This window comes from Balaenoptera musculus, chromosome 13 (assembly GCF_009873245.2).
Source record: "Balaenoptera musculus isolate JJ_BM4_2016_0621 chromosome 13, mBalMus1.pri.v3, whole genome shotgun sequence".
NCBI classification, from domain to species: domain Eukaryota; kingdom Metazoa; phylum Chordata; class Mammalia; order Artiodactyla; family Balaenopteridae; genus Balaenoptera; species Balaenoptera musculus.
In genome coordinates, this window is record NC_045797.1 from 36,914,671 (window position 1) to 36,929,514 (window position 14,844).

At 34.7% G+C, this 14,844-nt stretch overlaps 1 protein-coding gene across 11 annotated transcripts in view; it reads right to left on the reverse strand.

Moving 5' to 3' along the window:
- The window catches only part of EHBP1 (EH domain binding protein 1), a 336,395-nt gene that overhangs the window by 74,834 nt on the left and 246,717 nt on the right, over positions 1-14,844 (reverse strand). For all 11 annotated transcript variants that reach the window (XM_036872669.1, XM_036872664.1, XM_036872662.1 and 8 more), the window contains one exon: positions 13,040-13,183. In XM_036872669.1, the coding sequence (XP_036728564.1) occupies positions 13,040-13,183 (144 nt within the window). The remainder of the gene's footprint in view (positions 1-13,039; positions 13,184-14,844) is intronic.

Genomic DNA, 14,844 nt, shown 5'->3' on the forward strand with positions numbered 1-14,844 from the left:
TTTAAATGCAGTTTAACCCCCTTTGGGGAAGGGAACTATTTCAAAGGGTTCATTTTTGCACCCACCCCTGTCAAAGAAGGTCAGAAACACTCAAGTATAAAGTCACTGCACTGCTGTGACACAAATAGTTTCTGCGGCTAAAATCAAACAAAGACCAATTAAACTAATCATAACGTTCCAGTGAACACAAGGAAGCTCACCTGGTATTTCTGGACTTCTTTCGTGAATTTTCAAATCTACTCAGTTCTTGGTATTATAATTACCTTGACCAAAATACTGTGAAATTATTGCTCTGATCTACTAATGGCTGCAAAAATCAAGTCGTTGTGGTTTCATGCCAAGGGGCCATAGCAAGGTGGCGCAATGATTTCTGACACAGAAGACAACTTCTAAAAACTCAAAAGGGAAAATTAACGGGATGTGGTTTACATTGCCAAAGACTGTTCATTAATTACCAATTTAATCACTGCTGGAGGCATGACATTACAAAAATCTGGCTGAAAGTTCTAATAGATTATGAAGACCACCTAAGAAGAGTGACCAAGAAATGTACAAAACAATTAATACTGTTTCACTGCTATCAAAGACGCTCAGATTATTTTACATCAAGTGAAGCAAAGGAATTAGGAGCTTCACAGTGCCACCACTAGGAACTGTAAATACAATAGCACACAATTAGTAATGCACATGTGACTTTTCGTTCAAAGCATATATCCTTGGGAAAGCCAGAACATGATAAGGAGAACAAAAGAAACATTAAAAAATGAAATGAATAAAGATTTAAACTCTACCCTTGTGCATACTGAGCAATAACAGAATAGGCAATACAAAATACAGCTCTTAGTAATGGTGATATCATCCTGGGATGTTCAACACTGCACTGAACAGCCATATGGAAGATGTCTATGGCCATTAATAGTCGCATAAAAGGAGTGTTCCTGATGCTAAAATACCTAGCCCTAGATTCATGTATTCATGGCAATCTCAAATAAATAAGACTTTTGAGACTAGGGGTTTGTGGCCACATAATAGAAAAGATGCTTGAGTTTTTTCCCCCAACAATGCTAGTATTTTGTGTGACTTTGAAGATATGTGAGCAAGCTAACAATATGTTTTCTAAGAAGTCTAGTAGCCATTGTTAGGATAGCAGACTTCAAATCAACTTAAATTTAGACACAATAAACTATTATTTAAATCATAATGAATAAAAACCACTGCTATGTACAGAGGCATTTATGCCGAATACAGAAGCACATTGGCATTCTTCTCCTATAAAATGCAACTATAAAAAAGATTAGCTATATATTTAAAGTGTCTTACTGGTCTGAAACGGATTACGTACATTAAATCTTCTATCAACTGTGTTGGCGTAAGAAATAAGGAATATATTTTCATCTTTGTGCCCTAGGTGTAGACATTCCAGTTCATACAGAGAATAAAAATCTGTAAATAAGAGAAATTCTTACTCTCTGTTATGAGAGGTTTTAGATTTCTTTTTATAATAACCGATGTTCTTTCAAAATTACAAGTGCAAAGTTACCTACTTCTTCCTAGTAATAGAACTAATAATATATATAATCAGGAAAAATAAAAATTTTAGCTTGACCTTAATTTTAAAGCTTGATTCCTAGAGGCTAGCCATTTAAATGTAACACAGCCGATATTCATAAACATATAAGCATAATCTTACATACAGTTTTACGATGAGACATACTTGGGACACATATATATATGAAAACTATGGGAAAAGTTTCTTTCAGAGATAGATGATATGATGATATTTAGTGTTTTTTTACCAATTGGATGGTAACTGCTTCTTTGATTATCTGGAAAAGATCTAGTGATCTTACCTAAATCTGCTACAATTATCAGCACAACAGACTAGTCCCATTTAAATCAATATTTTCCAATTAACATCAAAAGTACAAAGTTGATGTCCCACCCCTTCATATCAACAAAATACCTGTTAAAGGTTTAATTCGCAAAAGAGAGCGCCTTGCATTCTTACCAAATAAGCCCTCTGGATTCACTGCTAACGACCAGTAAAAAAAAAAAAAAAAAGTCACTGTATCTTTTCTTGATTACTGATCTTTGTAGTTAACTAAGGACTGACCAAACTGAAATTCCTTTCCCATATACATAGTTTTCTTTAGAGGATTCAAATATTACTGCAAACCTTTAAAGACAGATATTACAAACCTTTCAGGACTTGCTGCTAACTTGCAGTTTGATCCTGCTAAGTGAGGGTGGACTCCTATGCCAATTAATTGTAATGGGTCACTCACTATGTTTGCAGATTAAATATCAGACAAAAAACTTCAAGTCTGGATTATAATAATGTTGTGATTTTTTGGCTGATTTTTCTTTTAAAATATATTCTTGGTATCTAACAACTATGTGCAAACCATATTCTTATGTTACATAATTTATGATTGAAAAAATGAAAAACATATTTATAAATTCACTGTTAAGTGATTAGACTAACTAGATTGAAGAATCATTCCCAATTCTCTTTTTAGACTTTCTATTTATAAAATAGATTTCTTTCTTTCTTAAAAACAAAAAGGTATAATTAAACCTATATAGCATCCTTCTTCTGATAGGTTCAAAGTGCTTCATATCCTAATAGCAATTCCAAGGAGTGTGGGTAGCAGGATTGTTGCCCCTTATTCTTAGAGTGTGCTGATCCTAAACTTTAGTATATCAAATGCAAACATGTCTTTCAGCTATCTATTATAATTACATGAGTATAACTAAATGTCATGGTGGGTTTATTAAATGTACTTTTTTAAAAAAGCAACTATATTCTAATGTAAAGTAATAAGCAAAAGAGTCTGAAATAGACTAGCTTCTTAAATTCTATTTATGCATTTCTTGGGGAAAAAGTGTGAGAATTGAGTAATAAAGAAAAATAATAAAAAAGGAAATATTTTCTTGAAAAAAGTTATTACATTTTTCTCAGAGTTTAAGTTTAAATATATTATACAATCAAGGAAGCTCCTTTGGCTATATAATAGCTAGACTGTTGAACCTGTCAAACCCCTGAGTTGTACTTTGAAAAAAATTATTTTAAGTATATGTGGAAAATAATGAACAAAACAAATATCACACCTAAAATTTATATTAGTAAAATGTAACATGAAAATCTCAAAAGGAATAGGAAGCAAAGAAATAGAAATCACAGAGCTCAGAGCAATGAAATCTGTCTCCTATAGAAAACTAATTTCAGAAAACACCTGAAACAGGTTAAACAAATGTTTAAAGGCACAGAGATACAAATGAATAATGTAAACTACTTTCCCTAAAAAAGATCTAAATTCATTATGTACTTGCAGCAAGTTCTCATTAAAACACAAAATGGTAGTCTTGACAAAAATTAAGAAAAATTATAAGGTTTACAGTATCTGTGTTTGTAAGTTCCCTTTTAAGAGAAATTACAGCTCAAATATTTCCCGAAGATAACTTAAGTAGAGTCTGTACATGAGGATCCACAAGATAATATTACCAAGAGTTGTCTTCAGTGTCTTAGAAATTGTTTCCTAGCCTTCCAGCCTAAAGCTATACTAATTTATATGAGGGAATGTTTGCTTAGAGTGATGTGATTCAAGGCAGAGCTGGGAGCTGAACTCTAATGAGAGGTCCCAGAGTATGGGAAGAGTAGGTATGTGTAAGAATTTGGTGTGTACACACCATAACAAAGGAAGGTATCAAAATGTAGGATTCAAGAATAGGAAGAAAAGGATGATACAGGGAACCTCGAGTCCCAAAGTGGCAAATGTCATCTCTGTAACTGATCTGAGAAAGGGGAACCCTTTAACTTTCTCTGACCAATGATAATCAGTTCTGCTCTAAAGACCCTCAGAGAGTCAGTTTTTTCCCCTGTTTACCAAGAAACTCTTTATAGCAACCCCAATTTTTCATATTTAAGCTCATGTTTTTCTTAGTTGACACTCAGAAGATATGAAAAATAGACTGTCACTATTCCCTCCCTTCACTTATTCATTGAACAAACATTTACTTAATATTAATACTTGGTGCTGGGGATACAAGGTTCTTGTACTTTGAATAGCTCACAGTTGAGGGAGAGAGAGATGTATAATTAGACAATTATATGGGATAAATGTGGCAGTAGTAGTATGTACAATATATTAGAAAAAGATACAGGAATGAGAATTAACTTTGCTGCTAGGAGCCATGACAGAGGTACTCACAGAAGAAGTTATTTTCCTAACAAGGGAAGACAGGCATTTCAGGGAGAACAGCAAATGCTTGATACAGGAACTTTCTAAGCAACTTAGCTGAGTTAGACTGTAGAGTGAAAAATGGGAGAGAGGTGAGAAATGAGGCTAGAAAGGGAAGGGACAGGATTTGCAAGAACTTTATATGAGGCCATTTTGAGTAGTTTGGAACTTATTCTCTTGGGTAAGTGGGAGTTACCAGAAAGAATCTGAGCCTTCATATACTCAAATTACTACTTAAACTATTTCCCAGTTCTCTCTTTATATTTCATAAGCCTGTCTTTCCTTTAAAGTAGACCTTTGCTTTCAATCCTTTAACACTTCTCTGAATCCTCTGTAAGTTCTCTCTCTCAGCCCAGAATTAGATACAAACTAGATACCTCAAAAGGGGTTAACCTGTACAGAGTACACGGACTTTGTCCCATGCAATTATACTTCTATTTAAGAACTCTAACATCAATTATTAAAATAGCTCTACTCATTCTTCCTGGTATTCATCAGAAGGTCCTAGATTAGCTGTATAGGAACGAAGTTTAGAAGGATAAGAGATAGAAATTGCTGAAGAAGTCCTATATCAGCAGTCTCCTAAGAGTAAGTAACTAAGCTCTTCGGTAAACTCTTGAAGATTTAAGGTCAGTGACTCATTTATTCAAGACTTGGGGTCACTCCTGGGTACCAACTTTTTTTTTTTTTTTCACTCTTGGGAACTCTCAGTTAAACTAAGAACACAAAAAGCCGTGGGTACCTGCGGGTATATATATATCTCTCCCTGCCAGCAACTAGACTCTTAGTACCAAAGCATACATTATATAGGCAAGATAATTTACAATGAATTTAAAAATAAGGGCATGGTAAATTAAGGCTCAAATTAAAGAGCATAAGGAAGTGAAAATAGTAGCAATCAGTTCACTAAATTAGATGCCAGATTTTTTTTTTTTCTTAGTTAAACCTGCTTTTTATTTACCAGAAGTCTTTTGATCTCTCCAGAGTGAAAGGGATGCTGACACTGAAGTGGGGATGGCATTAGTCATGGTTCCCTTACCCACTCCACCGTGGACACCAATTAATTTGAATGTCACACAGGAGAAAAAAATTTTCTTTGCCTCCATATCACAAATGGAAAAACAGATTTAGAGAGATTAAATAATTTCTACTTTTAGTATCACTTAACTCATATTCAGTTGCTCCAGAGATGAAATTTGGTATTTTCCCTTTTAATTTTGTCAGCCAAGTTGGTCATACTACTTTTCCAAAATATGGACAGTACTACTAAATAACTCAAACCTGTATGTACAAGAGCTACCAGAAATGATAAAGAAAATGATCAAATTAAGAAAACTACCATATCATTGGAAAAGATATCAACCTGATTATAAAGTTGCATACTAAACTGAAAATCTGAAAAGCAATGGCAAGGTCTAACTTCTTTTGTGAAACGGGAGTTACCTGATATTTTACATTTTCTTTCTTAAATCATTTCAATATTAGCTATAAGGCCCACAGAGTAACAAATGTCAAAACTAGAGCAATAGTCCCAGGATGTACTATTTAGGTCATGGAACTGATGTTCTTCCCAACACATCTATATACGGCTTGACTTATCTGAAAAATGAGCAACAGTAGAATGTGCAAGAGAGTTTTTAAAGTGAGCTTAAACTATAACTGAGAAGAGGCTACAACAATATCTTCCATGCCACACGTTCTTCTTACAATGTGGCGGGGTCTATATCTCTGCTACTTAAACCTGGGTGTAGCTTTCTGTCTCCTCAGGTCAACAGTATGGCAAAAGTGACTTTTAAAGCTTGATCATAAGAATGCATAAGAGAGCTCACTTTACTCTCTTGAGACACTTGCTGTTAGACCCAGCCACCATGCTGTGAGGAAGCCCAAACTAGCCCAAGTAGAGAAACCATATGGAGAGGCCACATGTAGGTGTTCCAACTGACAGCATAGTTCCTAGCCGAAAACCAGCCCCTGAAAACATGCAACAGAAATAAAACATTCCCCCAGTGCCCTATCCTAAGGCCTAATTTATAGAATCTCTAAGCATAATAAAATGGTTATTTTATGCCAATAGGTTTTCAGTGTTTTATAATGTAGCAAAAGATAACCTGAAAGAGGAAGGGTAGGGAAACTATCTTTGGGACTGTTTGAAGCATAGTTTCATAAGCAGTAGGGTACAACTTTGGGTAAGTGGGAAACAAATGCAATAAAGTAAGCAAATGTCTTCTCAATGTGAACAGAATTGATACTACTGAATTCGCCATTTATTCCACACCTAAGCACAAATACCATCAACTGTAAAAGTGAACAGTTCTTTCTACATCTCTTCTTAAAACACACACACACACACACACACACACACACACACCCTTAGAGATACTGAAACACAACATTAGTTTAAATGAAACAGCTTTATGGTCAAGTATGTTTGGGTATGCTAAGAAAACAATCTATTAAAAACATCCTTTTTGGATACCAAAAATTTCCCTAGTTTAAAATATTTATCTAAACACGACATATTTTTAAAACAGAGAGAATAAAGGGAAAAAACTCTGTAAGCCATTTGTTATACTACCCTTAGGGATAAATATTATTAATATTTTGATTATTTTCCTTCCTGGACTTTTCAATGCATATATAAAAACACAGTCTTTCAAAATGGAGTTCGTATGCCATATGCTATTTTATATCTTTCTTTTTGTACAAAATGACACTGTGAACATTTCCCTATGTCCTTTCAATATTCTTTCAAAACATTATTGAATAATTTTCAATAGCTACATAACAAGTATATATATTTGTTGTAATTTATTTGATCATTCCCCTAGTTTGAGTGATTGCCATTCCATAACTTTTGCTATTATAAATAACTATGTGATGAAAACCTGCATATTGATCTTTGTTAGTGGAATTATTGGATAAAATGGAATGAGCATTTCTTGATGAAGTTTACTTGGTTTCCAGAAAGATGTGGCAAGTAACATGCTACCAGCAGTATTATCCAACTCGATGAAACATCACTAACATCATGTTTCTTAAAATCCAAGTTATATATTTTACAGATACAGTAAGATGTCACAGACATAGAATATGCGATGTTTTAGTAGTTAACTTATGATATTGAATTCACACTAATGTAATTCAGCTAAAAGTTTAAGTTTTGTTTGGGAAATTAGAAGTGCAAGCAAAATTACTGGTGCTTTAAAAAGAGATGACCGGGCTTCCCTGGTGGCGCAGTGGTTGAGAATCTGCCTGCCAATGCAGGGGACACGGGTTCGAGCCCTGGTCTGGGAAGATCCCACATGCCGCGGAGCAACTAGGCCCGTGAGCCACAACTACTGAGCCTGCGCGTCTGGAGCCTGTGCTCCGCAACAAGAGAGGCCGCGACAGTGAGAGGCCCGCGCACCGCGATGAAGAGTGGCCCCCGCTTGCCGCAACTGGAGAAAGCCCTCGCACAGAAATGAAGACCCAACACAGCCATAAATAAATAAATAATTCCCATTTAAAAAAAAAAAAAAAGCCTAACCTTTAAAAAAAAAAAAAAAAGAGATGACCAATAAAATATTTGTTGAAAGTTTAAAGTAATAAATGAATAAATTGAATGAAAAAACAAACAGCTTTAAAAGTCAGGATACTTGAATTCTAAGCCTAGTTTGCCACTGTTTGCAACCCTAGGCAAATTTAAACACCCTTTCCTAACTCGTTTTCTTAACCTCTACAATGGATACAACAATATCTATTCCTACTTCACAAGGATTTCAGAAAAATAAACAAAAAGGAAATAAAACACAGTGCTTTAAAAACATACTCTCGGGGCTTCCCTGGTGGCGCTGTGGTTGAGAATCTGCCTGCCAATGCAGGGGACACGGGTTCGAGCCCTGGTCTGGGAAGATCCCACATGCCGCGGAGCACCTAGGACCGTGAGCCACAACTACTGAGCCTGCGCATCCGGAGCCTGTGCTCCACAACAAGAGAGGCCGCGACAGTGAGAGGCCCGCACACCGCGATGAAGAGTGGCTCCCACTCGCTGCAACTACAGAAAGCCCTCGCACAGAAATGAAGACCCAACACAGCCAAAAATAAATAAATAAATAGCGTTCCCTTAAAAAACAAAACAAAACAAAACAAAAAACACTGAAGGGCTTCCCTGGTGGCACAGTGGTTGAGAATCTGCCTGCCAATACAAGGGACACGGGTTCGATCCCTGGTCTGGGAAGATCCCACATGCCGCAGAGCAACTGGGCCCGTGAGCCACAACTACTGAGCCTGCGCGTCTGGAGCCTGTGCTCTGCAACGGGAGAGGCCGCGACAGTGAGAGGCCCGCGCACCACGATGAAGAGTGGCCCCCGCTCGCCGCAACGGGAGAAAGCCCTCGCACAGAAACGAACACCCAACACAGCCAAAAATAAATAAATAAATAAATACATTTATTTAAAAAAAAAAAAAACACTGAAAAATAAAAAAACAAAACAAAACAAAAAAAACATACTCTCTGAAGTCAAATTGTCTAGGTTCAATTCTTGGCTCTGTTACTTATAGGCTGTGTGACCATGTGCAACTCATTAATTTGTATGTCAGTTTTCTCAACTATAAAACAGAGATTATACTTAACTCATATAATTGTTGTGGAGATTAAACAAGAAAATCCACAAGAAAGCACTTTGAATCCTGCTTGATACATGGTAAGTGCTCAATAAACATTAGATGACAATTATTAATATATGTAAATTTTACACATAGGTAAAATAATGGCTTTTTAAGATCTACTTGGCAGACAGATCATTTAAATCTCAGGTGTTCTAAATTTAAAATCAACACACTTGAAAAATATAGAGCTATAAATTTTCCATAATTTTTAGAGGCTGAAAGAACTACGAAACAAAGTTTATCACAAATAAAATATAATATCAACAAAATAACTTTCTTTTTAAAGAGAATATTCTTTCTGTGGCTCTTTACTTAACTGGATCCTTCTCTCCCATCAAGTCTTAGTTCAAATGTCCCCTCCTCAAGTCACTTCTACCTACTCAAATTATCCTCTACTATATCATGTAGTTTTCACAATCTGTAGTTAACTTATTTATTCATTATTACCAGTCTCTTCCCACCAAAATGTAAATTCCATGAGAGAAGAGGCTTTGTCTTTTCTTTTTTTTTTTTTTTGGATCTTAGTGGAAGCATGGAGTCCTAACCACTGGACCACTAGGGAAGTCCCCGAAGCTTAGTCTTTTCTATCTCTACAAAAATACTAATTTCTGACACTCAATAAATATCTGACTGAACCAACAAATTGATGATATAATAGATGGTTAGGCACTGAAAGAGTTGGTATAAAGACTACAAAATTTCTTCCTCAGAAAGAATGGCCATCTAGATTAGCATTTCTCAAAGATTTTTATCATGACCCACAATTAAAAATACATCTTATATCAAGATCCAGTAAGCACACATACCCACGTAACTAAAACAAGTCTCACACAAAAGTACTATGATGTGTGATAAATTCTGATATTTTCTATTTCAATTAAATATTCTATTCCTTTTCATTGAAAATAAAATTATTGTGGCCCACTACACTGATTTTATATCACATTACTGTGTAAAGACTTGAAGCCTGTATATTGTACAGCACAGGAAATATAGCCAATATTTCACAATAATTTTAAATGGAGCATAGTCTATAAAATATTGAATTACTACGTTGTACACCTGAAATTAATATTATATTGTAAATCAACTATACTTCACTTAAAGAAAAACAAAATAATAATAAAGAAAGAAAAAAAAAGACAAAGTCTGAAAAACAGTGGTCAAGTTCAGAGGTTATTCTCTGAAAGGCATTAAAACAAGTATGCATGGGAAGGAAGAAATAAAACTGCCTTTGTTCATAGATGACATGATTATCTTATGTAGGAAATCTGAAAGAATTGAAGGAAAAAAAAAAAGAAGCCAAACCTCTCCTGGAACTAATAAGCAATTATAGCAAGGTTGTAAGATACAAGGTTAATATGCAAAAGTCAATTGCTTTCCTATGTACCAGAAATGAACAAGTGGAATTTGAAATTAAAAACATAATCCTACTTACATTTGCACCCCCAAAATGAATGTCTGTGACATAGGACAAAAGCAACAAAATGTAGCAAAGATCATCTTTTCAACAAACGGTGCTGGAACAACTGGACATGCACATGCAAAAAAATAAATGTAGACACAGACCTTACACCTTTCACAAAATTTAACTCAAAATGGATCACAGACCTAAATGTAAAACACAATACTGTAAAACTCCTAGAAGATAACATAGGAGAAAACCTAAATGACCTTGAGTATGGTAATGGTATGGTATCTTTTTAGATATAACACTAAAAGCATGACCCATGAAAGAACTAATGGTTTAACTGGATTTCATTAAAATTTAAAACTTCTGCTCTGTGCTTTCCTGGTGGCGTAATGGTTAAGAATCCGCCTGCCAATGCAGGGAACATGGGTTTGAGCCCTGGTCCGGGAAGATCCCACATGCCGCGGAGCAACTAAGCCCGTGCGCCACAACTACTGAGCCTACGCTCTAGAGCCCACGTGTCACAACTACTGAGCCCGCGCACCTAGAGCCCATGCTCCACAACAAGAGAAGCCACCGCAGTAAGAAGCCCACGCACCACAACAAAGAGTAGCCTCCACTCGCCGCAACTAGAGAAAGTCTGCGCATGGCAACGAAGACCCACTGCAGCCAAAAATTAAAAAATAATAATTAATTAATTAAAAAAAAACTGCAAAAAAAAAAAACCTTCTGCTCTGTGAAAGACAATGTAGAGAGAATAAGAAGACAAGCCACAGTCAGGGAGAAAATATTTGCAAAGATACATCTGATAAAAGACTGGTATCCAAAAGAAACAAAGAACTCTTTAAACTCAACAGTAAGAAAACAACCCGATTAAAAAATGGGCCAATGATCTTAAGAGACACCTCTCCAAAGAAGATTTACAGATGGCATATAAGTATATAAAAAGATGTTCCATATCATATATTATCAGCAAAATGCAAATTAAAGCAATGAGACACCACTACACACCTATTAGAATGGCTAAAATCCAGAACACTGACAACACCCAATGCTGGCGAGAATGTAAAACACAAGAATTCTCATTCATTGCTGGTGGGAATGAAAAATGGTACAGCTACTTTGGAAGAGAGTTTGGTGATTTCTTACAAAAGTAAACATACTCCTACTGTAAGGTCCAGCAAACGTGTTCCTTGGTATTTACCCAAAGGAGCTGAAAACTTAAGTCCACATAAAAACCTTCATGTAGATGACTATAGTAGCTTTATTCATGATTGCCAAAACTTGGAAGCAACCAAGATGCATTTCAGTAGGTGAATGGATAAACTGCGGTACCTCCAGACAATGAAATATTGTTCAGCATTAAAAAGAAATGAGATATCAAATCATGAAAAGACATGGAGGAACCTTAAATGCATATTACTAAGTGAAAAGAAGCCATATCAGAAAAGGCAACATACTACGGTTCCAAATATATGACATTCTGGAAAAGGCAAAATTATGAAGACAATAAAATTATCAGGTTCCCAGAGGTTGGGGATGAAGGGAGAGATGAATGGGTGAAACACAAAGAATCCCTAGGGCAGTGAAAATACTCTGTATGATATTATAAAGATGGATACGTGTCATTATACATTTGTCTAAACTCATAGAATGTACACCAAGAGTGAACCATAATGTAAACTACAGACTTTGGGTAATAATGATGTGTCAATGTAGGTTCACAGTTTTAACAAATGTACCACCACCCTGGCAGGGCATGTTATTAAGAAGGGAGGCTATGCATGTGTGGGTTGAGAGGGTATATGAGAAATCTCTGTACCTTCCCCTCAATTCTCCTGTGAACTTAAAACTGCTCTAAAAAAATAAAATCTTAATTAAAACCAAAAAAGAGCGTGTAGTTTTATGTATATGTAAAATTGGGGATAGGGCAGGGTTGTCATAATTTTCAGATTCATGAAGAGGTTCACGTCCCCCTAAATCTAAAGGCTTCTATTACTATATGTTCATTATTATCTGTGAGGCACTACACAAAAATATATATAAAAATATGGCTTAACATAGGGATGGCAGTATATGATAGGAAAGAAGATTGACTCTGGAGTCTGATAAATCTTGGGTTCAAATCCTGAATTCATCATTTATCAACTACAACCTTGTACATATTATCTTACCTATCAGCCTCAGTTTTCTTATCTAAAAAGGAGTTTGCATATCTACTTCATGAGGTTAGGTAAAATAAAAATTATGCAAAACATCCATTATAGTGCCTGGAATATATGCTAAGTATTGCTCTGGCCAAAAAGTTCATTTGGGTTTTTCATAACATCTTATGGAAAAACCCGAATGAACTTTTTGGCCAACCCAATATTTCAATAAATTGTAGGCGTCATTATTATATTCTAATGTTTCCAACAAAATTAACTTCCATTGACAAAACACAATCTTAAACAAACTACAACTAAATTACAAAGTGTAAATTAACAAAAAACAGATTATTCATGTATATGTGGAAATTATATTCCAGGATCCTACTTTTTCTAACAGCTAATACTGCTGTGTAGGAATAATTACAACCTGCTCCTCCAAGTATGGATTTATCAGTTCAAGGAAAGTACCAAGTATCCACAGTATACAGTCTGTGGAAAAATAATTTGTCAAAAATATAAATAAGTTACTCTTATTTACACCCCCAGGATTACAATGAACAATGTATGTTTTTTTAACCAATGTTCCTCACATCACTTAGCTGCCTGTTGCAGAGCAGTGTGGCTGCGTTGGTATTCTGCTTATTCCCTGCCTTTAAAGCTGCATCTCTTCTTGCTTGCTCAAGCAGAACTCTTGCTCTTTCTTTGAGCTCTTCTTGTCTGGATAACATTCGATGCTTAAAAACAAAGATACAGAATTAGAAGCCAAAACAAACAAACAAAAAACCAAAAAACCCATGTAATCCATTTTTGTAAATGAATCAATAGTTATACAATCCGTCAAAATAATAGCGGTCAGGAATAAGATTGTAGTTTTATGAGATTACCTATAGAAAATATTAATGTTGACTACAAACTGTGGAATGAATACATATATCTTGACTAAAAGGAACTATACCTTTACTGGCTAAAACTGGGTTAAATTTAATTACATTTTCATTAGAACACAGTCTCATAAGGTATAAGGTCCATACACATATTATATACATTCTTCAAATTTGCTAATCACAGTATAATCTGGCAAAGACATTTTTTCAAGTTCGCAGTTTTATTTTTATAGTTGTATAGAATTGATAACAAGGTGTCTTCCAAATTTGCATTTTGAAAGATTTTAATTATCTGTGGCAACAACTCTTTAAATTCTTGACAATTTAACGTTTATAGAAAATTCAAAGCTATCATATTTTATTTAAAGAAAAATAATACTGTTTTTCTCTATGGCTCACTTTCCTTACAACAATTAAACATCAGAATTGGAACAGTATTTTCTTGGATTAATTTGTAATCTTACAACATATTTTTGGAGAAAAACAGGTAGAACATCAATGGAAATCAGCTCTTAAATGGTGGCATTAATCCAAAGCACAAATATTCATAGTGTGTATAGTTCAAATTCCTTTTCTCTACTAAAGTAGCCAACTTCTGACTTTAGATGTCTATGACTATGACTTTGATACTTAATTTCTTTTCATTCCTTTTCTTTGCATAGTTTTGGTTCAGTCATAATTATCATTCATGGTCAAGGAAGAGGTAATAAACAGCAACCTATTACTTTATTTGGTAATAATGTAAAATTTTAAAAATTTAGTACATCATTTTTGGGTCTCTTTGTGACGTTTATATTTTGATACAGCAAATTTTAAATTTTTTTCTGTAATTTTAAGGAAAGATTTTTCTTGAAGTGTACAATTCAGTGATTTTTGTTTTAGTATATTCACAAGTTTGTGAACCATCAACACTATCTAATTCCAGAACATTTTCATCACCCAAGGTTTTAAGAGGATTAAACAAAAATTCTTAACTTAATAGATACAATTGAAATGTATAAGCGATAATGAAAGATTTTTAGCTCATACTGATAGGATATAATAGAACAGAGTTCATAACTGCGTTTGAACTGGTTACAAATCAACGTATTCTCAAAAAACAGACAAAATTAATTAAATGAACACTGAATTGGCAGTCAAGACTGTTAATTCTTCTTCCACTAATAATAAGCAATGCAACATTGAACAGGTCACTTAAAACCATTACATGATATTTAAGAACTCTGAAGTCAGACAGATCTAGTTCCATTACTTGAGTAACTTGTGAGCAAGCTACTCAATCTCTTTAAGCCTCAGTTTCCTTATTTATAATATGGGGATAAAAATAGATCAACTCTCATAAAGATATTGTAAAGATTAAGTGAAAGAGAGTAATGTAGTGAGCACCTGATAAATGTTAACTATTAATATATTTTTTAAAATCTCTCAATTTCCTCATCTTTTAAATGAAGGGAGATCATCTTTAAAATCCCACTCACTGGGAAGCAGCCGCATAGCACAGGGAGATCAGC